We start from the raw sequence: 25,752 nt of genomic DNA, 5'->3' as shown, positions 1-25,752 counted from the left end.
TGGAAGGAATGATGCTAAAGCTGAAACTCCAGTACTTTGGCCACCTCACGCGAAGAGTTGACTCATTGGAAAAGACTCTGATGCTGGGGGGATTGGAGGCAGGAGGAGAAGGGGACGACAGAGGATGAGATGGCTGGATGGCATCACTGACTCGATGGACGTGAGTCTGAGTGAACTCTGGGAGTTTGTGACGGACAGGGAGGCCTGGCCTGCTGCGATTCATGGGGTCACAAAGAGTTGGATACGACTGAGCGACTGAACTGACTGACTGAATGCTCTACTTTGCCCTGAGTTAGTCCTTAAGTATGTATCTTTTTATCCATTCAGGTGGATCTGACCCCAGGCTTGTCACACACTGTAACCTCTGTCCTGCTGTACAAGTGCCATCTTCTGTGAAACTAACTCAAACTTGTTTTTTTCTCATTGTTGTATCAAAAAAACAAGACAGAGTGATACTTTTCAAATGCTGTGCTTTACATTTTATTAAAAAAACAAGCAAACATCTTCAACATCAGATGCTTTAATTCATGTTTTTCTGTCAAGCATTGACCACATTATAGACTCAACGAAAGCAATTAACACAGGGTCGTTCGTGATAGGGACACAGTACGGAGGCCAAGGGGGTAGAAAGTGCACAGGACCAGCTGGCTGCTCGAGCTGCTCATCCTTGACACTGTGGGTTCCCAAGAGCCAGTTCCGTCAGTTCACCTGCAAGTAATCAGGGCCACGGATCTGGCTGCTCTAAACTTGCATAAAACAGGATTAAACTCAGAGTTTATCTGTTGGGCTCATTCTGGTTGATCAAATTGGAGAGAGAGAGTGCTGGCGGAGCCCAGAACGGGAGTACTAAGAACAAGTGTTCTCATGAGCCATCGTCACCCAGGTGTAGACAAAGTGACAAGGTGTAGACTCCTACTCCCTTACTGTAGGAGTTTGCTCAATAGCCCAGGCTCATCTGATCAGGAAGTCCCCTTGCCTGGATAACGTTAGAGCAACAAGGAAAGCAACCTAACTTGCCAGCTCCCCACGTTTCGGGTGAGTCATCACAAAGCACCACGAGATGGCGACTTCCTGCAGTTTACTTTGTAAAGCACATTCTGCCTTGACATTTCCCTTTAGCGGTGAAGTGGCCTGGGGGACGTTTGCAGAGACTGAGGAAGTGTCCCAGGTCTACCATCAGCAGTACATGTAAATTTATAGCCTTTAGGTGACATTTTCTGCAGACATTTCTGTAGATGACTAACCTCAATCATTTAGTTTAGTGAACGTCCATATTAGAGGGTGACTTTTTTTATTCTTTCTCCAGAACCTTAGAATATTCCTCTTTGAAACCTGTGAACCTCATGCACTGACTGCACTTTCGGGGCCATGAGGGTAAATGTGTATTTACAAAACTAAAATGAATTAAATACACGACCATTTCTATACTTTACTAAAATCAGAAGTATAGGCTAAATCAGTGCTTTACTATTCAACAAAATGCCTTCAAAATGTGAGAAGTAGCCAAGTGGCCATATTCCAAGCAGCAACCGAGACATCCAAAATACTCTTTTTAATGTAAAAATCAGTAGAAAATTAACCAGCTGACAGAGTCATTATAATGGCTTCCAAACTCTTTGAAAGAAAATAGTGGAATTTTTGTTTTGGAAAAAACGAAGTGCTTTGTCTACTGAAATCTGATCTGAAGCAGCAGCCCAGCATGGGGAGAAAGCAGGGGCTCTCCAGAGGTCCATTCCACCAGCCCTGAAGCACCGCCTGTCCTCCAAGACTCCACGGATCACAGCCCCAAACCCACACAGCTCTACAGGAAAACCTGGGGCTACCAACTTTTATGTAATACAGCTTATCAATTTGGGTAGGATATGACAAGTTTTTCAGAGTTCCTTTAGGAAAAACAATTTAAGAGTATCTAATTAATTCAAATGTTCGGCATGGTATCTATCGGGCAAAAGCCCCGGGTGGACACAGGAGGTAGAGATGAGTAACTTTAACGTGTCAGTTGATCAGAAGCACCAGAGGAGCAGACGTCCCGTATCTCCAGATACCCCGCTTCCTTAAGTCAAGGGCTGGTTCCCGGGCTCAGGCAGCCACACTGTCAGCCAGCTCCCACGCTGATTCTGATACTATAGACAGCCTGCAGAGCGTATTCTGAGAAACAGGAGATGAGCCTCCATCGGAAAATCTGAGAAAGCCAGGGATATACTTTTAAAAGGCAAAACCCCACACCCTCTTCTGTCTTGTTGCTGAGGACAGACCTTCATTCAGATTGAGATAGAGTAACAGCACTATTTTTTCTTTTTAAATTTCTAGAAATTTTAAATAAATCTACCTCTACCTACGTTCCTATCCCAAATTAGGTAGAATTTTTTTTTAAAAGTCTGAATATAAAGTGCTGGTTCTTGTTTCAGTATTATCAGCTTGAGGGAAAACCACATAAAATTATCACCCGTTCTATTGACCTTTTCGGCTGAACAAGTACAAATTACGTATTCGGATCCACATGTATCTGTAAATTAATATCATCTTTAAATTTTTTGGTCAGTGCAAATTTAAAATTCCATAGTATACATTAAGTACAATTTTACTTTATATTACAAATGCACACCACTTTTCTTTTGACATGCTGGTAGTAGTCATTTTTACAGCAAAAAGGACTGTTTACAATTTCTGAGTCACAGTATATTGTCCAGCTCTAGGTAGGCAAACATATTTCAAAAAGCAAATACTACACGTTTTTGACACATCCTAAAAAAAAATAAGTAATTTTGACTATAAAATTTTATAAATGTTAGCTACAATAAGGGTTCACAGCTAACAGTTGCAGAACACCTAAAACCCCTTTAAGATCATGTAATCTTACCATCAGACAACGTGTACAACACAAGTCAGTTTGATTTCCATTAAACAAAAAAGCGCACTGAAAATTCTCATCATCTACTTATGGGATCCCTAAGAGGCTGCCAGGGATTCAGTGTCTAACCTACTAAGACTGCAGGGGGCTAGGAACTGTATTAGAATGAAAGGAGAAGTCTGAAAACAGACATGAATACAAGCTCTGCTCCACATATTTCTTCCTGAGAATTTAGAAGAAGTCACTATTTTAAAATCAGAATAGTTTAAAATGGAACGGAAAAATTTTATGGCAGATCAGGTTTTGTAAAGTGTGGACTCTCTGGTAATGTCAACAACTGCTACCCTAATATATAACTTGCAAGCATGAGTCTTATAAATTGTATTTACTGAAACCAAGGTGCATGCCTCCACATTTATTTGAAATGCTGGGCAAACGTGCCTGAAAAGTCAGAGAGTTTTTCCAAAATATGGTTTATGACCTGAATCCTGAAGTGGCTTTCCTAAAAACATTAGGTCTGAATGAGTGAGTGAGGTTTGCAAATAAACTTCATGAAGGTCAAACTTCAGTGGATTATGAAAATGAAAGACCAGTTTGTTTTATAAGACTGTTCTAAATCCAATGTAATATTATAGCTAGAATACAGGTTTAAAAATAAAAAAAAACTAAATAGTTATTTTGATTATTTTAATTCTGATACCCCTATTAACTATTTACTTTGCTTACTCCATAATTAGACTATGAATTATAGATAAAATACGGCCTAAAGCAAAGTGAATCTAACAGTGTATTTGTAAAATGTGGTATCGGTAACAATTTTGACCACAAATTATGAATGAAGCTCGTTATACTGAAAACGTGATCAGCCCATGAAGGAAAATCCGCAGACTCTGCCAACCACCACCACAGGCAACTTCTGTGAATGGCGTGTGAGTAGGTGAAAACAGATCTTCTCACAGAACCTTACAATATTAGAATTTAGCTGCTCACATTGAGATCTGGAAGAGATTAATTTAAGCAGAATAAAAGCATTCTAATGTAACTGACCACTATTGTATACATTTCTTAGTTGTTCCTTCAAAACATGGCCTGGGCCTGAAGGTGACTGAAATTTAAGTTTCTGGCAACTCGTAATAGACGACAGATGCATTCACAGATCTTTCAGGGGAGCTAATGGTGTTTGGTGGAAGATACATTCTAGTTCTTCACAGATTAATGGCATAAAAGACCACCAAATCCACAAATGGGCCATCTGTCCTAAAAATAACCAGGCTGGGGGCCCCCTGGGGCGGCCTTGCTGTGGAACCTGAGGGAGCAGGTTGGGGAGCAGCTGAGGAGCACCCTAGGAATATTTCTGAAGAATGAGAGTATCCAGATAATATATCTATCAGAAGAAGTATGGGTTTTAATTATTACTTAGGCTACATTTCTATCTGTGACTAGCAGAATTTATTATCAACTTAACTTATTAAATAAAGCAACATATTGTAAACACTAAACACAGGTATACCACGGTGAAGAAAATAAATAAGTTAAAAAAATATACCTCTCATTTTAAAATAAATATGATATAAACATTTTAGTGGAGGATTCTATATCCATTTCCCCATGGGAAATTCTGTTAAGTACTTTGGATATACTCCTGTTACTGTAAGACCACCAGATTTTTAAAATGTATCAATCAATACCGAACTTGTTCTGAGCAATTAGCCTGACTGGTAAATTTTTTTTGAATTGTTGACACTGTCTTTTAACCAAAAGAGAAGTTGGTGAACAGTCCGATTTGAAACTCGTAACTTTTTTTTTGACTGCCACTCTGCAAGAGCTTAGTTCCCTGACCTGGGGTTGAACCCCATACCCTCCGCAGTGGAAGCATGGAGTCTTAACCACTAGAATGCCAGCAAAGTCCTGAAACTTGTAACTTTCAATGCAAAGTGCTCTGAATGTTGACTTTTACAACTCGCCTAGGTGGTCCCCTTTCGGCTATTCTGGAGTATAACAAGATGGCCGATTTTAGCTCAACTCGGTCATTAACAGAGTTAACCAAACAACAGTAGGAGACTGAAAGTGTCCTTAAAACAAAATTTAAAACAAAAAATCCGAGTGTTGCCTTCCTTTTACATTTCTCCTTTTAGGGTTTCCTGGAAATAGATATTTATGTGTTCACTTGGTGCTGGGCTGCAAGAAGTCTTAAGAGGCGTGCTATAGGAGGCTGCCCAGCATGAACCATGCTGGTGTAACACCAACCATCTCCTTTCAAAACAGCAAGTCATTTTTAAATTTACAGTGTCATCACATTCCACATTAAAATGGCAATGATTTTCCACCCACACCTTGCTGGGTATACGTGTCCAACCCACTGTGTGGCTCAAGAATAAGGACCAGGAGGGAGTGCGCACGTCAGCAAGCCTACCCGCAGACACGGAGCCTTCGTGGAGCATTCTGGAACTTTGCTCGTGCTGGACGGTACGTCAGCGAGCCTACCCACAGACACGGAGCCTTCGTGGAGCGTTCTGACTTTGCTCGTGCTGGACGGTCTAAGTGTTTGCCGCAAAAAGGCCAGGCGTTTATGAACACCCGGAGGTCTGGCTGTTTTTGGAATGTTATGTACATAGATGTATACCCACTCTACTACTGATGAAATGAAGACTAAGCCAGTTGACAGTTCTTTCTTGGATGAATGGGTATCTACTTGTCTGCGAGGATTCTACACCAAGTCCTCACGTCCTCCTCCATCTACTCAGTCTCCTTTGTATCCTCTTGATCTGAAGCACTAGAGACGTCGTCATCCGTTTGCTCTCCAGAGAAATACAGCATCAGTGCGTGTGTCTTGTGGGTTATGGTGACGGTGCAGGGCCCCTGGGCCCACGGCTCCCCATCGACCTGCATTGGCATCATTGAGCACTTCAAGATCAGCTAGAATTACGGGTACAAATGAGAAGAGAGTTAGTCCCCAGAAAGCTCAGAAAAATCTTCCTTAATAAGATCTCGAGTCCCTTAACCCTTCTTAGGGACATTTCTTAGCAATGCACTCTTAGAAAATTAATCTGAATATATTTTATTCTTCAATTATTTAAGGGATTCTTTTTCACTGAACACTTCACTTCTTCAACTGGACCGAGGGCCATATTTCCCGTCTTTCCCCATCCTATTCAGCCTGGGTAGAGGATGACTGATCGCATGGGTTGTAAACCACATGTTGGTTTAGGGAAGGCTATAGTATATTATCTTCTAAACCTCAATGGCTTAGAAATGGGACAGATGAGTCCATTTTAGCAATATTTCACCTACTCGCACTGTATGTGCTTGTCCTATTCGAAAAGGATTCGCCAGTTTCACTTGAATCTGAGCACAGTGGAAAGACCCATATACTCCGACGACTTCCAATAAACCATCATCATGCCTAAAATTGGACAAAGGAAACATGGATTATGCGATGCGGTGAAATAAAACCAGCCACAATAGGACAATTACTTTTCAGCATAGGTGGACCATCAACTTATTAACTATTGATATTAATGAGGTATACAAGAGGAAAATCTGGGGTAAAAATGTGAAAAGTCTACAAAGAACAGACTGCTTTAAAGAAACCAGTGACATGAGAAACCGCTTGCAAGTGTGCATACCTGGCTAGAGGGTAAGTCTCGTCCCCCATCCCTTCCCACAGTCTGCAGCCGCCACCCCAGTAGCCGATATTCAGAACGATGATGCCTTCCAGATTCGGCAGTTCTACTCGCTCACCGTCCAGCTCTAGCTTTAAAGAAGTACAAGGAGTAAGTTACTTTAGGGCACACTACTCTCAGACACAGCCACTCAGAGTCCTATCCACTTTCACATACATGTGAGAGCTGGCAGGAAGACTGCTTCCTACCCAGGTAACCTAGCCTTTCTCATTTGTTCAATGTTTGTTGCAATTAATTAATCATAACTGAATTTTTTAAAAATCAAAGACATCCTTTTTCTTACATCCCATTATTTTTTCAGGCTTTATCTAACTTGCTGTTTTAGCAGCATCTCACACTGCCAACCCCTTCCTCTTTCCCTGAAATACTCTCTTCCTTTGCTTTCTGGGAACCAGACTACTTCTCCGGGCGTCCCTCTGCCACTTCTGAGAGCTCCACTCCCAGCCTCACATCGAAGGCATTTCACACAGCTATGTACCATGTCCTGGGCTCCCTTCTCTTCTCTACACACTCTGGATTGAAATCTGAGCCACTTCTGTCTTGCTAATTGCCATCTCTGTGCTGATAGCAGGAAAGTTGTTGGTGCAGGAAAGTGAACTGGGCTAGATCTGTATATCCAACTGCCCACAAAACATTTCCTATTGACTATGGCTCCTAAAACTCTCATGCCCAAAGCTGAGTTAAGCATCTTCTCTGCCATCTACTTTCCCAGGAAAGGTTAGCACCAGCTGTCCTCACCCCCCTAACTAGAAACCTGGAAATTATCTTTGACCTCTGTCTCTTCACCTTCCATACCAATTAAGCACTAAAAACCATCGATGCTACTTCTAAGTCTCCCCCTCGCCGTCTTTCCTGACCGCACCCTCGTCCAGCAGCCACAGTTTCTCTAGCTCTGCTCGCCTCTTACTCACCTCTCAAAGGCTGGTTAGACTGACACTTATCCCGATTACGTCCCTTCAATGGCTGGACTCAGTGTTCACGATGAACTCCAAGTGCCTTAACGAGTCACCAGTTTCTCTGTGACCTTGGTGTCTGCCTGGTTCTCCAGCATCAGCTCTCGCCACTGTCTCTCCTGCAGGCTACACTCCAGCCTGAACACACTCAAATATGCTATGTTCTCTCCTGCCTCTGGGCCTTTGCCCATGTTGTTCTTAGCCCAGAATAATGTTTATCTCCTTTATTTAGCTAAGTTTTAATTTGCAGATTACAGTCTGTTAACTTCTTCCAGAAAGACTTCCTCATCAGTCACTTTTCCTAGACAGTTTCCAGTCTGTGGGTTATGTACAGTTCAGTTCAGTCGCTGTCATGTTCAACTCTTTGCAAGCCCATGGACTGCACCACGCCAGGCTTCCTTGTCCATCACCAACTCCCAGAGCTTGATCAAATGCAAGTCCAATGCGTCAGTGATGCCATCCAACCATCTCATCTTCTGTTGTCCCCTTCTCCTGCCCTCAATCTTTCCCAGCATCAGGGTCTTTTCCAATGAGTCAGTTCTTCGCATCAAGTGGCCAAAGTATTGGAGTTTCAGCTTCAGCATCAGCCCTTCCAATAAATATTCAGGATTGATTTCCTTTAGGATGAACTGGTTGGATCTCCTTGCTGTCCAAGGGACTTTCAAGAGTCTTCTCCAACACCACAGTTCAAAAGCATCAATTCTTCAGTGCTCAGCTTTCTTTATAGTCCAACATCCATACATGACTACTGGAAAAACCATAGCTTTGACTAGACGGACCTTTGTTGGCAAAGTTAATGTCTCTGCTTTTTAGTATGCGGTCTAGGTTGGTCATTGCTTTTCTTCCAAGAAGCAAGCGTCTTTTAATTTCATGGCTGCGGTCACCATCTGCAGTGATTTTAGAGCCCCCCCAAAAATAAAGTCTCTGTTTCCACTGTTTCTCCATCTATCTGCCATGAAGTGATGGAACAGGATGCCATAATCTTAGTTTTCTGAATGTTGAGTTTTAAGCCAACTTTTTCACTCTCCTCCTTCACTTTTATCAAGAGGCTCTTTAGTTCTTCACGTTCTGCCATAAGCGGGGTGTCATCTGCGTGTCTGAGGTGATTGACATTTCTCCTGGCAATCTTGATTCCAGCTTGTGCTTCATCCAGTTTGGCATTTTGCATCATGTACTCTGCATATAAGGTAAATAAGCAGGGTGACAATATACAGCCTTGACGTACTCCTTTCCCGATTTGGAATCAGTCTGTTGTTCCATGTCCAGTTCTAATTGTTGCTTCTTGACCTGCATACCTGTTTCTCAGGAGGCAGGTAAGGTGGTCTGGTGTACCCATCTCTTGAAGAATTTTCCACAATTTGTTGTGATCCACACAGTTAAAGGCTTTGGCATAGTCAATAAAGCAGAAGTAGATGTTTTCCTGGAACTCTCTTGCTTTTTCTATGATCCAATGGATGCTGGCAATTTGATCTCTGCTTCTTCTGCCTTTTCTAAATCCAGCCTGAACATCTGGAAGTTCACGGTTCATGAACTGTTGAAGCCTGGCTTGGAGAATGTTGAGCGTTACTTTGCTAGCATGTGAGATGAATACAATTATGTGGTAGTCTGAGCATTCTTTGGCATTGCCCTTCTTTGGGATTGGAATGAAAACTGACCTTTTCTAGTCCTGTGGCCACTGCTGAGTTTTCCAAATTTGCTGGCATACTGAGTGCAGCACTTTCACAGCATCATCTTTCAGGATTTGAAAAAGTTCCACCGGAATTCCATCACCTCCACTAATTTTGTTCGTATTGTAAGGCCCACCTGACTTCACATTCCAGGATGTCTGGCTCTAGATGAGTGATCACACCATTGTGGTTATCTGGGTCGTGAAGATCTTTTTTGTACAGTTCTTCTGTGTATGTAATTCCTGTAAGACTTCGTATTTTCCTTATATTACTTCTTATGCCATAGTACAGTGTGGTTTAAATGTCTTTCTTCTCTCCAGACTGCAAACTTAGTGACAGGGAGAGATCTGTCACTGTAAGTCTAGTACCTAAAACTGTGCCTGGCATTTAATGGGTGGTATCACAGGTGATTTTTGTATAAACAGATGATTAGACAAAAATATGTGCTACGTCATACGCTTCACTCTGCCCAAGTAATCAAAGTTAGGAAAAAGGAAATAGGGTAGAGCGGGAGGGAACATTCTTCACGGCCAGCCTCACCCTTCCACCTGTGCTGCGAGCTCAGAGTCTGTCTAACTGCAGCAGCTTTCCCCGCTGAGTGTGCAGTCAGGCTCCTCCCTCTCTGCTCATTTTCCACTCTTTCTCTAAGCTGTTTATTGTTGGGCTCTTTCCTTACTCTTTTTTGGCCATGCTGCACGGCACATAACAGAGATACATCACAACCATAACAGGAATTAAACTTTGGGCTTCATCTTCCTCTGAGAGTCCATGGCTCAGGCACTGTTGTCACAGAGCTTCACACTGGTCATCACGCATGAACAGACGCTGCTCAGTTTAAGAGTTACACAGACTCTGGAGTTGCATAAACCTGGGTTTAAATGCTGGTTACCTGTATCCCTGGGCACTCTGTGAACCTGGGCAAGTTATTTAATTTCAAACAGCTTCATGAGTGACAGGAATATAGTAGTATCTGCCTTACAGGCTGTGGTGAAAATTTAGTGGGAAAATTTAGTGTGTATAAAGCACTTAGAAGTGTCTGGTACACAATAAATACTCCATATGTGTTATCGAAATATGTTAATAGAAAACTCAGCATTTTTGTTTAAAAAAAGTTAATAGTCCAGAGACCACCTAAAAGTTTAAAAGCTTACCTCAACTTTTTTATTCAAATCTTTACATTCTTGCACTAAACAATCTTTGGTTCCATAAAATAAGTAAACAGCCTATGAGAAAGGGACAGAAAATATGATATTAAAGCAATCTAACCAGCCCTGTAAGCTGAAAAAAGACACTGAACCAAAGCTCCCTGATGTGACGACTGAGTCGTGTATCCACAGAGTGGACTGCAGACTGATGGGAGAAGACGCCATTATTACTACCTGCAGACTGATGGGAGAAGGCGCCATTATTACTACAGTTCAGCCCATTTCCTTAGGGGAATGTAGCATTAGGTCAGAGAGGGCAATGGCACCCCACTCCAGTACTCTTGCCTGGAAAATCCCATGGACGGAGGAGCCTGGTAGGCTGCAGTCCATGGGGTCACTAAGAGTCAGACACGACTGAGCGACTTGCCTTTCTCTTTTCACCTTCATGCACTGGAAGAGGAAATGGCAACCCACTCCAGTGCTCTTGCCTGGAGAATCCCAAGAACGGGGGAGCCTGGTGGGCTGCCGTCTATGGGGTCACACAGAGTCGGACACGACTGAAGCGACTTAGCAGCAGCAGCAGCAGCAGCAGGATTAGGTGGTTTGTGCTTAAATGGTGTTTTCTCCCAGTTTATCCAAAAAGCTACACCTTATGAAGAAAACTTCACCTTTTCCTAGTACTTAACATTACTTAATGGAAGTAATACAGGCAAATCTAGCAAACATTTGATAATCACTTTTGAATATAGAAACGTTGATGGAAGCATTGAGATGCTAATTACCATACTGTATAACCAGCAACACTATTGTGTTGGTAACTATATTAATAAAAGGGAGCTATTTGTAAATTTCAAATATTTGTAAAACAGAACCAGGAACAGCAGATAATTGTAAAACAGAACCAGCATTTCTCTGTCACATCCTATTGCTCAATCACCAAAAGTCATTAAAAAAAATTCCAAGACAAATGTTCCACCAAAGGAATCAATTGTACTAGAAACCAGAGACGATCTCCGTTAAAACTGTGTAAACAAACTGCTCCTCTTCTTACCTCATTTGCCTTTTAGAGTCTTTTCAGGCCTATTCAATCTATTTTTCCACTAATGACTTCATCAGAAATTCATCTTGCCTAAATTTACTTCCAATTCTAGTTGCCATTTAAGATAAGCTATCATATATTCCATTTAGTAGGCATCTAAGCAAAAGATGCCCTAAAACACTGCAACTCTCAGTTAAAAAATTTTGTCATGGTTATAGAATACTTCAATAAAATACATTTAAGGATCGAATTTGACAGTCTTACACAAAATGGAGCAGGCAAATGTTTCCGTAAGTTAGTTCTATCTCAATCGAGTTGAAAGAGTGCTAGGTATAATTGAACTATTGATTTTTACTGTACCTTAGGTGATAAGCAGGAAATGCTATTTTATCCAACACACCTTATTAAGAATTCTGCTAGAAAACAGAGATGGGGCCTTCTCACGGTGCGCGTGAAAATTGAGGGCCATGAGAGCGTCAGGTCCAACAGAAAAATAGTTGTTCATTGTGAATTCCTGTGGAAAAGGGTAAGCAGCAGATTATGCTTCCATCCCTGCCTGTGTCACTTAATCAACGTATAAACCTTAGTCTTTATGTTCTTTATGAAAACTGAGTCACTTACTTTTTACATAAGCTATTTTATGCTATCCAGTGATGTTTCCAGAGATAAAGCTTCAGTTTAAAGGCTGATTCTTTAAGACAAAATTTCACTTTCCATTTCTGGTTAATATGCTACATCTAAACAGTTCTACTCTACACCCAGGCTTTCCAATCCTGTGTTCTCATTATATTTGCTTGTTACTTCCAGTACTTCTCAGGTTCTCAATTTTCCAGTCTCCATTAGGCTATTGGTGCCTGCTCAGTTTATCTTACTTCCCAATCCAGCCGGGGTTCCTCAACCGAGCTGCACTTGGTCTTCCCCCTGAGCAATAGACTGCATTTCTGACTTCTTGTTCAGTGGGTCACAGACTAAAGGTTGACATGCCCTGAATATTAATGAATTTTCTTCCTATTCACACCTGAAACCCTATTTTTCTTATTTTGGTTAATGTCATTTTCACACATCCTGTCACAAAAACTAGAAATCTCGTAGTAAAGTTTTTTTTCCCGCTTCCCCTAATAGCAATCAGTTGCCAAGTCTCGATCAATACTACTTCTAAATCGTCTCTGAACAGGGAAAGTGCTGAGTCATGGTCTGGAAATGCTGAGTCACAGTGAGGAAGGTGCTGCGTTATGGTGAGGAAGTATGTAGTCCTCCTCCTAAGATTCCCTTTGTTTTGTCATAGTGCAGGTTTCTTACCTATTTTCACATTATCCCCAGTATTTTTTCTTTTTATTTTTTTCTGTCTTGTTTTTATATATTATTAATTTTAAATTGGAGTTTAGCTGCTTTACAATGTTACCTTAGTTTCCGCTGTACAACCAAGAGAATCAGCTATATGTATACACATGTCCCTTCGCTCTCGGACATCTCTCCCCGTGGCCACTCCCCCACCCCACCCGTCTAGGTCACCACAGAGCACCAAACTGAGCTCCCTGTGTTATGCAGAAGCTTCCCACCAGCTGGCGATGGTGCCCCACTCCAGTGCTCTTGCCTGGAAAATCCCACGGACGGAGAAGCCTGGTGGGCTGCAGTCCACGGGGTCGCTAAGAGTCGGACACGACTGAGCAACTTCACTTTCACGCACTGGCGAAGGAAATGGCAACCCACTGCAGTATTCTTGCCTGGAGAGTCCCAGGGACGGCGGAGCCTGGTGGGCTGCCGTCTACGGGGTCGCACAGAGTCGGACCCGACTAAGGTGACTTAGCAGCAGCAGCAGTGTGTCTGTATGTCAATGCTAGTCTCTTGATTCACCCCACCCCTTCCTCTCCTTCTTGTGTCCCCAAGTCCATTCTCTATGTCTGTGTCTCTGCTCCTGACTTGCAAGGTTCTGCAGGTTCTGCAGGTTCATCAGTACCATTTTTCTAGATTCCACATACATGCATTAATATACAGTATTTTTCTCTGACTTACTTCACTATGTATGACAGACTCTAGGGCCATTCACATCTCTATAAATGACCCAATATAATTCCTTTTTATGGCTGAGTATAGAAAGAGTGCCTGAAGAACTATGGATGGAGGTTCGCAACATTGTACAGGAGTCGGTGATCAAAACTATCCCAAGAAGAAGAAATGCAAAAAGGTAAAATGGCATTTTTATCTCCTCTGAGGAGACCTTGCAAATAGCTGCAAAAATAAGAGAAGTGGAAGGCAAGGGAGAAAAGGAAAAATATACCCATCTGAATGCAGATTTCCAAAGAATAGCAAGGAGAGATAAGAAAGCCTTCCTCAGTGATCAATGCAAAGAAATAGAGGAAAATAGAATGAAAAAGACTAAAGATCTCTTCAAGAAAATTAGAGATACCAAAGGAACATTTCATGCAAAGATGGGCACAATAAAGGACAGAAATGGTATGGACCTAATAGAAGCAGAAGATATTAAGAAGAGGTGCCAAGAATACACAGAAGAACTATACAAAAAAGATCTTCATGACCCAGATAAACATGATGGTGTGATCACTCACCTAGAGCCAGACATCCTGGAATGTGAAGTCAAGTGGGCCTTAGGAAGCATCACTATGAACAAAGCTAGTGGAGGTGATGGAATTCCAGCTAAACTATTTCAAATCCTAAAAGAGGATGCTGTGAAAGTGCTACACTCAATATGCCAGCAAATTTGGAAAACTCAGCAGTGGCCACGGAACTGGAAAAGGTTTGTTTTCATTCCAATCCCAAAGAATGTTCAAACTACCACACAATTGCACTCATATCACACACTAGCAAAGTAATGCTTGAAATTCTCCAAGTGAGGCTTCAACAGTATGTGAACCATGAACTTCCAGATGTTCAGGCTGGATTTAGAAAAGGCAGAAGAAGCAGAGATCAAATTGCCAACATCCATTGGATTATAGAAAAAGCAAGAGAATTCCAGAAAAACATCTATTTCTACTTCACTGACTATACTAAAGCCTTTAACTGTGTGGATCACAACACACTGTGGAAAATTCTTCAAAAGATGGGAATACCAGACCATCTTATCTGCCTCCTGAGAAATCTCTACGCAGGTCAAGAAACAACAGTTAGAACTGAACATGGAACAACAAACTGGTTCAAAATCTGGAAGGGTGTACGTCAAGGATGTATATTGTCACCCTGTTTATTTAGCTTATACGCAGAGTACATCATGCAAAATGCTGAACTGGATGAAGCACAAGCTGGAATCAAGACTGCAGGGAGAAACATCAATAATCTCAGATATGCAAATGACAACATTCTAATGGCAGAAAGCAAAGAGGAACTACAGAGCCTCTTGATGAAGGTCAAAGAAGAGAGTGAAAAAGTTGGCTTAAAACTCAACATTCAGAAAACTAAGATCATGGCATTCGGTCCCATCACTTCATGGCAAATAGATGGGGGAACATGGAAACAGTGACAGACTTTATTTCTGTGGTCTCCCAAATCACTGCAGATGGTGACTGCAGCCATGAAGTTCAAAGATGCTTGCTCCTTGGAAGAAAAGTGATGACCAACTTAGACAGCATATTAAGAAGCAGAGATATTACTTGGTTGACAAAGGTCAGTATAGCCAAAGCTATGTTTTTTTCAGTAGTCATATATGGATGTGAGAGTTGGACCATAAAGAAAGCTGAGCACCAAAGAATTGATGCTTTTGTACTATGGTGTTGGAGAACACTCTTGAGAGTCTTGGACTGCAAGGAGATCAAATGAGTCAATCCTAAAGGAAATCAGTCCTGAATATTCATTGGAAGGACTGATGATGAAGCTGAAGCTGCTATACTTTGGCTACCTGATGCGAAGAACTGACTCACTGGAAAAGACCCCGATGCTGGGAAAGATTGAAGGGGATGACAGGGGATGAGATGGCTGGGTGGCATCACCGACTCAGTGGACATGAGTTTGAGTGAGCTCTGGAAGCTGGTGATGGACAGGCAAGCCTGGTGCACTGCAGTCCGTGGGGCCAGAGTCAGGCGCGACTGAGGGGCTGAACTGAAATGATGCCCACTGCACGCGTTCACCACATCTGCTTTACGACGCGCCTGTCGCTGGGCAGTCAGGCTCCTGCCACGTGAACAGTGCTGTAATGAACACTGGCATGTATCTTTTCTACTTATGATTTTCTGCAAGGAAGACAATACAGACGGCAAAGAGGCACATGAAAAGATGTTTAACGTCACTAATTATTAGAGAAATGCAGACCAAAACTGCAGTGAGGTATCATCTCCCACTGGTGAGAATGACCATCATCATAAAATCTACAAACAATAAATGCTGGAGAGGGTGCAGAGAAAAGGGAACCCCCCTGCACCGTTGGCAGGAATGTGAACTGATAGAGCCGCTGTGGAGACCAGTATGAAGGCTCCTTAAAAACTAAAAATAGCACTAGCATGTGGTCCAGCAATCCCGCTCCTGGGCACATACTCTGAGAAAGCCAAACTCCAATGCATCTTTTTAAAAATACGGATCTGCCGTCGCTGTGCTGCCTCCGTATTATTTGCCATTTGCTGACCAAGCTGGCGCCCGCCAGTCTACTTCCTCTGCCTGGGGAGACTTCTGTTTCTTTCTCTGTTGATCTAAATTGTACTTACATTTTAAGGACCAACTCCCATGTCACTTCCCCTGAAATCTTTCCCGCCTGATCTACCAGGGGAGAACCAGGCACACCTGCAGCCTGCTCCACAGCCAGCTCCCCAGAGATAAGCGCCTGTTGCCGCGTCCCCCTGCAGTGCCACGGTGGGAGCGCCCCGTCATGTCTGCTGAAACCACTAGCAACTGCAGCCCTAAAACATACCTTGGGTTTTCTTAAGTTGTAGTATCCTTTATTTGTTACTTGAACTTTCCACCTAAAAAACAGGTTTAAAAATATCAGTAATTACTAACAAATTAACTGTCAGTTAATTATAATCATTACCAATCAACTCTGGATGTCTGGTAGATACGGTTCTTCCATTAAAACAGCTTTTGGGAAATGAGCACATTTAAGTGGCTACGTAAATCTCGAGAGGAGTGCTCAGCCTAACTTGTCACCTAACTTACGACTTGCACAACGACACAATATGCAGCAGCAAGATGAAGCGCCAGTGTCCACACGTGAGTGCAACTGGCCCAGTCTTTTACGTTTGAACCACAGTTACCTTGATAGCTACACCAGTCCTCGTTCATAAGTCAAGCAGTGTTCCCAAAGCTCAAGCCATCACTTTTGAGGGCAAGTATAACTTACCGATCTAGTTTAATTCCATCTGCGTCCATCACGTTTCTTAAGACTTGTGCAACTGGGATTTCTCCCGCATAACCTGTTCCCCACCCCAAGGTATTGGACAGATCATTGCCTGTTCCCAGAGGCAAGACTGCAACTTGTGGAATGTATTTCTCTTGTCCCTACAATACAGAAGATTATTTTAGATTTTTCTCTTCAGACTATTTGGAGGGTAATAATATTTGGTAAAATTTAAAGCCCAAAGCAATAAAGATACAAATAACTGCTCAATCACAATATTCAAGGTTGGCAAGGTCTTCTAATATTCACCTGCAGAATAAAAAATATAACCACAAATACTGTGTAACTTTCTTGGAAGTGCTTCTGTGAGAGGCAAGGAGACCTTAAGGACGGATACCTTAATCTTCATTTCGTCAAGGGCATCCAGGACCCAGCCGACAGTCCCATCCCCTCCACAGACAAGCACTCGAGCTGAGTCATAGGGAAGAAGAGTACAAAGTTGTAGGGCTTTGATGGGGGGAGTTTTAGTAACATCAAAAACCTATAATGTGAAAGAAAAGGAAAAAATTATTTTACCCCACACTGTCACCCACCTGTGAGGATAATTTCCCTCTAGATGAGGACCTAGATGTGCTTAAATAACAACGCTGGCATTTATCTTTATGCTGGGCAGTATACCAGACTATACTCACTGTGGCTCATCCTGAGTGAAGTGAGTGAAAGTCGCTCAGTCGTGTCCAACTCTTTGCGATCCCATGGACTATACAGTCCATGGAATTCTCCAGACCAGAATACTGGAGTGGGTAGCCTTTCCCTTCTCCAGGGGGTCTTCCCAACCCAGGGATGGAACCCAGGTCTCCCATGTGGCAGGCGGATTCTGTACCAGCTGAGCCACCAGGGAAGCCCTGAGGTGGCCCCTGAAAAGCATGAGCAAACAGCAGTCTACTGGAGATGGAGACACAGGGAGGCTAGAGAACTTGCCTGCGCTTCCTCTGGTAATGAAGTGCTGACAGAGAAGTGGAACCCTGTCTTCTATCCACTGTACAATACTGCCACCTTTATGTTCCCTAAAGCCAGGCTGTGCTAAGTTCACCTCTAACTAGTGCTGCCTATTCTGTACGGGCTTTAAAAAATCCATTATCAGTGCAAGTAGTACACATTTCTGGAAAACAATTTTGCAATATGAGTGAAATGACATAAAGATGGAAGGATCCATAATACCTATAGTTCTATAAATGATCTAGGAAAGTATTTCAAAAGATGAAAAAACTGTGTATAAAGATATTCAGTGCAGCATTATTTATAATCATACAATTGTAGAGACAAACTCGACTGCCATCAGCAGGAGACTGTATAAATATGGATACATCCACTTGACGGTTTCTTAGTCATCACATATATAATTATGAGGACTGGGCTGCAACACTGGAGAAGGCAATGGCAACCCACTCCAGTACTCTTGCCTGGCAGATCCCATGGATGGGATTTAGCTGAAAAACTAAACAACCCATTGTGCAGCAATCATTCTTTCCAATTTGTAATTTTCCCTTTCAACGTTGTACGACTTAAGAAAATATAAAAATAATTTTGAAAGGAAAGAGAAAGGGAAGTTCCCTGGGAGTTCAGTGGTTAGGACTTGGCATTGTCACTGCCATCAGCCTGGGGTTCAATCCCTGGTGGTTTAGTTTTTCAAATCCCACGGAGGAGCCTGGTGGGCTGCAGTCCACGGGGTCACTAGGAGTCGGACATGACTGAGCGACTTCACTTTCACTTTTCACTTTCATGCATCAGAGAAGGAAATGGCAACCCACTCCAGTGTTCTTGCCTGGAGAATCCCACGGGGGAGCCTGGTGGGCTGCCGTCTATGGGGTCGCACAGAGTCGGACACACGACTGAAGCGACTTGGCAGCAGCAGCAGCAGCAGCAGGTTGCAACATGGGAGAATACACTTTTAGGGAAATGCAAACTTAGATTACTTCTAAAGAAATGCCAGTATATAAACACATGCACAATTCATGGAAAAGAACATGGAGGAATGAAAACAACTGATGTATTTGTGTAGAGGTACAGCAGGTGATTGCGAGGCTTGTGTGATCTTCGGTCCCCAACCAGGGGTTGAACCCCAGGCCATGGCAGTGAAAATGCCAAGTCCTAACCACTGAACTCCCAGGGAACTTCCCTTTCTCTTTCCTTTCAAAATTATTTTTATATTTTCTTAAGTTGTACAACGTTGAAAGGGAAAATTACAAATTGGAAAGAATGATTGCTGCACAATGGGTTGTTTAGTTTTTCAAAGTAGAAGCTGCTAGCAAGTCATCTCAGTCTCAATGGCATGAACCTTTTATTCTTACTTTTAAAACTGAGGTATAACTTACATATAATGAAATTCACTGATTTAAAGTCAACAACTAAATGAATTTTAGGAAGCTTAGTGAGCTGTGCATCATTCAGTTTAGCACATTTTCACTGCTCCAGTAAGATTTCCCATCAGTAAGTGTCCATCAGTCACTCCTAATTTCCAGCCCTCGTCTTAGGCCATCACTGATGTACTCTCTGGCTCTACAGATTTGCCCTCTCTGAACAGATCGTATGAAGGGGGTTATGCGGTACTGACCCCCGGCACTGTGCTCCTCTCACTCACATGGTTTCGAGGGCCATCTAATTTGTAGTATGTATGCACTAGCATTCCTTTTTATCGCTGAATATTCCATTCGTGTGGGCACGTCACATTTTCTTTTATCCCGCCAGTGACTGATGGGCTTTTCACTTTTGGGCTATCATGAAAAATGCTGCTATGGAAATCTGCATAAAAGTATTTGCAGGATATATGTTTTCGTTTCTGTTGGGTAGATTCCTATAAGTGCTATATGGTATGGGAAGTTTAGGTTTGAATTTTTAAGAAAGTGTCCAAGTGGTTGCTAAAGTTGCTGCACCGTTTACATCCCCACCATGAGAACCCCTCTTCCTCCACAAATTCAGACAGCTCAATACTATTTTCATAATTATTATTCTTCCCTATAACCAGGTGATTACTGGCTTAAAGCATTAACAACCATTACAATTTAGGGAAAATGTACAAATGAAATGAAAAGATTACTACAGAAAGAAAGGTCTCCTCTTCGGTTACCTGGACGGGATTTAGGAGGATCCTGAATTCTCCCAGCAATCCTTCTCCCATGTTAGTTCCACTACGAGAGTTGGCCAGAATTATTAATGGAGTCCATTGCTTTCCAAGTTTAGAGGCGAGCTAAAAAAACAATGTGCGTTAAAAGACCTTAATATCTCAAAGACAGTGAGTAGTTTTTCATTACTTATTAACAACAGTGCTGTAAATCTGCTGAGAGAAATATCAACTATCCCAGTAAGTACAATATAAAAATCAAAGAATTCTAAGAATGGAAAGAGATGAATTAATTTAATTTCTGCTTAATATATTAATATAAATCTCTTCTACATTATTCTAGATGAGTTATCCAGTATACACTTGGGTACTCATGTAAGAAGGAACTCACTGAACAAGGAATTCCACTGCTAACTCAAATTACTAGAAAATTTCGACTTAAACTGAGTTAAAAACCTGCCTTTCAGTAACTTTCTACTTTTGATTCCTGCAGTAAGGACTAATCTCCTTTGCTCCTCCATCTGACTGCTGTGTCCAATCGCCTGAAGCACCACTGTTTAGTCCAGCCTCCCAGGCAGCGCACCTCAGCCCTTCACAGGAGGGACACTCATCCCTGCCCTCTAAACCCTGACTGCGCTGTTCAGTCCTGCCTCCCAGGCAGCGCACCTCAGCCCTTCACAGGGGGACACTCATCCCCCCTCTCTAAACCCTGACTGCGCTTTTCCGGCTGTACTCTCACTGTCAAGCTTTTTGATTTTTTTGAATGGCGTATTCAGAAATAGACTCGAGAATCCAGATTTGTACAAAGCCCTAAATCACGTTAAATTCCTGTTTCTCTAACCTGAACACTTCTTTCCTCTCCCCTTCCCCTCGTGGGTATAAGCATTAGTGAAGATGCTCCCTGGTTTTACTTGGTGATCCTCAGTCTCCTGTGAGGTCAGACTGAATTCAGAGACATAAGGGGTTGCGTATTTTTTTAAAAAGTATCACAATAACATTAAACATAATGTTTTTAAATTTTAAAATGTCTATTTTGGACTTCCCTTGTGGGAATGTTCACTATTATTTGTGGCAGAATCTAATGTGCAACATAAATTCTTATCTCCAGGTACCCTATATGAGGTTCCAAAGGAAAACACTCTTCAGAGCAACGTGTGAGGAAAAATCTGTTTTCTTTTTACCGACAATAATGAGTCCCAAACCTGGCTGTTCATCAGTCATCTGAAAACTTAAAACAAATGCAGGTTCCTGGGACTTATGGCTACCTGCTCCAGTATTCTTCCCTGGAAAATCCCACGGACAGAGGAGCCTGGAGGGCTCCTGGCGGGCTGGGGGGTACAGTCCATGCGACTAACACTTTCACTTTCACAATATGGTGGTGGTGGTTTAGCCGCTAAGTTGTCTAGGCTCCTCTGTCCATGGGATTTTCCAGGCAAGAATACTAGAGTGGGCTGCCATTTCCTTCTCCAGGGAATCTTCCTGACCCGGGAATCGAACCCGGGTCTCCTGCACTATAGGCAGATTCTCTACCAACTGAGCTATGAGGGAAGCCCAAAATATAACACATCCCAATTTCTCCTTAGACCTGACGGAACTCAAGTGCCAAAGTTCATGGCACATCTTTAGGAAGTGGGTAGGGTATCATGGCTTACCATAATGATTCTTCACACACACACAGTTCTCAGAGTTTCACACTGACTTAAATAACCTTGTGGAAATCAATTATGTAAAGAAAAATAAACTCTGATTACCATTTCATAATCTGTTTTTTTGTCTTTACGCATATGATTAATGGAGGTTAAATAACTTGGTGGAATGATGAGGTTTTTGAATTCTCCAAAATCACACTTTTCATTCCTTAAGCTATTTTTCATACACTCATCATGTACTGTTTTCTGACACCAAATGCACCTGAGGGAAGGAAAAAAAACAGATAATAATTGGAAACCATAATCATACTAATCTGTAAACCAATCATTTTTGTCAAAAAAACAAATTATAATCTCATCACCAATGAAAAAATCTGGCAAATAAAAATTTATAATTGCTTTCTACACAGTCAAAATAGAGCAATAAACTTTGAATAAACTTGTTTAACAGTAGTTCTTAAAGTGTGGTCTAGGGAAGATCATTTCAGGGTGTCTCTGAGGTTGAAACCATTTTAATAGTAATATAAGATGTTATTTCGCCTTCATTTCTATCAAAAGCATACAGTAGAATTTTCTGGAAGCTTTACGGTATGTGCCAAATCAATGGACTGAATGCAGAAAGAGATACAAGCCTCTAGCTGACTTCCACATCAAAAATATAAAACGATGTCACTTTCCTCTATTTTCACAAAATATTTTGTTACCAGTATTATTTTTAAAGTGAATATTTTAACCGTTTCTCAGTTTTAATTTATAATGTGGTAAATATCAGTAGATGTAATCCATGTAAGCAAAGCTGGTCTAGAATAATGGTTCTCTGTACTATGTATTTGGGCTTTGGCTGGAACAGGGTCATTAGGCCTAGAGGCCTGCAGCTTAAACACCTCACTGGCCCCAGTACTTGAAGAGCTCCTCAAGGTCCAGTCTGAAAACCTCCTGATTTATAACCATCTGTGACCACTTCAGCAAAGATAGCAAAACAGTCAATTTCTTATTGGCAGTTAATATGAAACAAATCTATATGTTTACATCTAAATTACAGGCAGAGACATTTATGTTCAAATTTGTCTCTCTGTTTAAATCATATATGAAATGAGAATAGACTGGCAAAGGTCTTAGGTTTCTATTATTAATCTACTAAGTATTTAATCTGCTCACGGATCAGGCAGATCTGACTGTACAGATAAGAGCAGGCCAACAGAAAACAATGGTTGTAACTAAAAAAAAAAAAAAGAGGATACAAACTCTTTCACCCCAAGGGCAACTCTCTTGGACTTCTATTTTAAGGCTGTTTTTTTCCGGTTGGATGTTCAGTTTTGTCAAGTAATTACTGCTATTAACTCAAGAATCCTAATTACTGCTGAAATTATAATTATCTGCATAATCTGTTAGAGGGAAAATGTAAAATAACTGGCATCACAGACTTTGTTAACACTTGCTTTCAACCTAAGCTTGAGAAATTACAATTGACTGCTTATATAGCCAAAGTATTTTACCTCCACTTACTGCTCTACTATACACTTTAAACTAGTGTATTGTTACTGAAAATAATCTGAAAGGAAACCCCTCTGAATTATTTCACAACGGTTTCCTCTGGGAAGAAACGTGGGACTGAGGAAGGAGAAGAACACTCATTTTTTTACTCTACGTTCTTTTGTATTGTTTGAGTTTCTAGACATCAATATATATTCATAAACTACTTGAATAAATTTTTAAAAGTGTATTTTAGTTGATATTGGCTTGAAAGTAAAAGTGTTAGTCGCTCAGTAGCGTCTGACACTTTGTGACCCCATGGTCTGTAGCCTGCCAGATTCCTCTGTCCATGGAATTCTCCAGGTAAGAATACTCTAGTTGGTAGCCATTCCCCTTCTCCAGGGGATCTTCCTGCCCCAGGGACTGAACCCACATCTCCTGCATTGCAGGTGGATTCTATATGCTGAGCCACCAGAAGCCCAAATTTAACTAGTAATCTGCAACAAAGCACAAATCAAATTAAGCAGTAATTCACCATATCAGTGGAGGATTTTTTATTTTAAGTGAAAGTGAAAATGAAGTTGCTCAGTCGTGTGCGACTCTTTGCGACCCCGTGGACTGTAGCCCACCAAGCTATCAACTTTCAAGACAGAGTAAAATTTGCTGGTATGGGAGGCAAGGCATGCCAGTGGGTATTCCAGAATCTAGATCTTCCCGATCCAGCCAATTAAACCCAGGTCTCCTGCACTGCAGGCAGATTCTTTCCCGGCTACCAGGGAGGCCTCTTATGCTTGAGAATTTAGAAAATACAGAAAGACATAAAAGTCATCTAGAGCTAGTTACTCTTTTTGATATATTTAATCTCAGTTTTATAGTCCTCATGTATTTATTTTTCATGTTAGGGGTAACAATGTATATATGTCTGGAGGTACTTTTCCTCGGAAATTGTATCATGAATTCTGTCCTATGCCGTTAAGTATTTTTTTAAAAAACATAGCTTGTAAAGATGTATAATATCACATCACATGGACATAACATAATTCATTTAATCCTCCCCCTTCTAAAAAATTTAGATAGTCTGTCTAAGTATAAACGACATGATGCACAACCTTAAACATAAATGAGATTACTTCCCTGGAGTCTTTAGAAGTCAAATTACCGAATCAAAAGGCATGCATTTTCCTAAGTTTCTTGAGATGTCTGTCCAGAATGGTATCAACCAGCACACAAAGGTGTCCATCATATTCAATACTCGCTCAACACTTTTCCTTGAGGATTTGATGAGTGGAAAAGCACTTCGCTGTTTTAATTTGGAGACCTCTGGTCACCAGATGAAGCTGAATAATTTTTCTACCTTGTTTTGTGAGCTGATTCATAGCCTATCTTTTACTAGGTTTTAGTAACTGTTAGTGATGTAGGATATCAACTTCTTTTCTGTCATATTTCCCGAAAATATTTCAGTTTTCTCTTAAATTTACTATTTTAATCTACTTAAGTTTATTTTTTGCTAGACAGATTTATATTCCCTTTGTGGTTTATTTAAATGTTTTCAAGCTTTGAAGACCTTTACCTTTCCAAATTAAACATTCGCCTATATATATAGCTATTTTCCCCCTCACAATTCAGCTTTAATCCTGTGCTTCTTAACCTTCTGGGGCTACAGATTCCACTGAGAATCTCATGAAAGTGTTAGGCTTCCTGGAACCTTATCTATGAACTAACAATTCCTGCTTCAATCCATCTGGAGTTTATTTTGGTATAGAGCGTGATATGAAGAGTTAACTGTTTTCCTCTCAAAGAGCACTTGTCCAAGCATGACTGATAAAGTCATCTTTTCTATCCCATTGATTTGTGACACCTTTATCATTCACTAAATTCTCATAAATTTCAGAAAAGACTGTTTTAACCAAGATGATGGCTATTATCAGCCTTTGCTCTGTGAAAGTAAAGCCAACATACTCATTCCTTAGGCAGCACTCTTGTTTTTCCTGAGAAATACCATAATCAAAATTGGGACCTGGTCTCTTTACATATTTTTTAACCGGTGTTTTACTTTACCTAGATTTCAAATCTGATAGGAAAATAAGACATTAATAGCAACATTTTAGTATTTTACTTTTAGCAATCATCTTTTTGAGTGATTGTTTATCATCTTTATTCTTTCCCTATTTTGAAAAATTTTAAACCCTTACACAGATGTCAAAAGAATAGCAAAATGAATACTTTTAAACCAACCCTTAGCTCTGATCCTTAATTAACATTTTTCTCTCATATTTTCTTTCTTTCAAAATAAACTCATATTTTGATGAATCATTTGGAAAGAAAATTGTAGACATTAATGAAATTTCACCTTTCAATACTTCAGCAACTATTTCCAAAAATACAAGGGTAGTCTCCTTGCTTTTTCAAATGTTTTGCATTAGAAAAAAAATTTTTAACAGCAACACAGGTAAGCCCACCACCCATATTCCAGCATTAGTAACTTACTGTAATTACTTTGCTTCATTTCTGTCTATCCATTTCATGCGTGCTTAGCCCCTCAGTCATGCCTGACTCTCTGAGAACCCATGGACTGTAGCCCGTGAGGCTCCTCTACCCATGGGATTCTCCAGGCAAGAATACTGGAGTGGGTTGCCATTCCCTTCTCCAGGGGATTTTTCTAACGCAGGGATCAAACCCGGGGTCTCCTGCACTGCAGGTGGTTTCTTTACCATCTGAGCTACCTGGGAAGGCTTTTTTTTTGGTGCACAAAAGTAAATTGCAGACATTAGAGTATCTCCTAAATACCTCAGCAAGCAGGCATATCACTGTTTAGACTTTTTCTTTTGATTTTATATATGATGAAATCTATAAATATGTACATTTCCTGAGTTTTGACAAGTAAATATCATCA

The 25,752-nt window shown here is 41.2% G+C and overlaps 1 protein-coding gene and 1 non-coding gene across 6 annotated transcripts in view; both read right to left on the bottom strand.

Annotated features, from left to right (window-relative positions):
* Positions 1-453: 453 nt before the first annotated feature.
* DGKE (diacylglycerol kinase epsilon) overlaps positions 454-25,752 on the bottom strand; it is a 29,973-nt gene continuing 4,674 nt past the window's right edge. For 2 of the 5 annotated variants that reach the window (XM_042255244.2, XM_004012386.6), the window contains 10 exons: positions 21,489-21,648; positions 19,744-19,863; positions 17,014-17,157; positions 16,620-16,777; positions 16,191-16,242; positions 11,739-11,852; positions 10,306-10,377; positions 6,478-6,605; positions 6,143-6,254; positions 454-5,767 (listed from right to left, as the gene is read on the bottom strand). In XM_042255244.2, the coding sequence (XP_042111178.1) occupies positions 5,588-5,767; positions 6,143-6,254; positions 6,478-6,605; positions 10,306-10,377; positions 11,739-11,852; positions 16,191-16,242; positions 16,620-16,777; positions 17,014-17,157; positions 19,744-19,863; positions 21,489-21,648 (1,240 nt within the window). In that variant the 3' untranslated portion in view covers positions 454-5,587. Of the gene's footprint in view, positions 5,768-6,142; positions 6,255-6,477; positions 6,606-10,305; positions 10,378-11,698; positions 11,853-16,190; positions 16,243-16,619; positions 16,778-17,013; positions 17,158-19,743; positions 19,864-21,488; positions 21,649-25,752 lie in introns of those variants that run through there. The other 3 variants (XM_012185147.5, XM_042255245.2, XR_009595436.1) reach the window with 3 other exon arrangements.
* Positions 21,213-21,285, bottom strand: TRNAY-AUA (transfer RNA tyrosine (anticodon AUA)). The gene has a single exon. It is a non-coding gene; the product is annotated as a tRNA-Tyr (tRNA).

The sequence above is a fragment of the Ovis aries genome, chromosome 11 (assembly GCF_016772045.2).
Source record: "Ovis aries strain OAR_USU_Benz2616 breed Rambouillet chromosome 11, ARS-UI_Ramb_v3.0, whole genome shotgun sequence".
Lineage (NCBI taxonomy): Eukaryota > Metazoa > Chordata > Mammalia > Artiodactyla > Bovidae > Ovis > Ovis aries.
The sequence above is the reverse complement of the archived record's forward strand: the minus strand, read 5'-3'. Positions and strand labels throughout refer to the sequence as shown.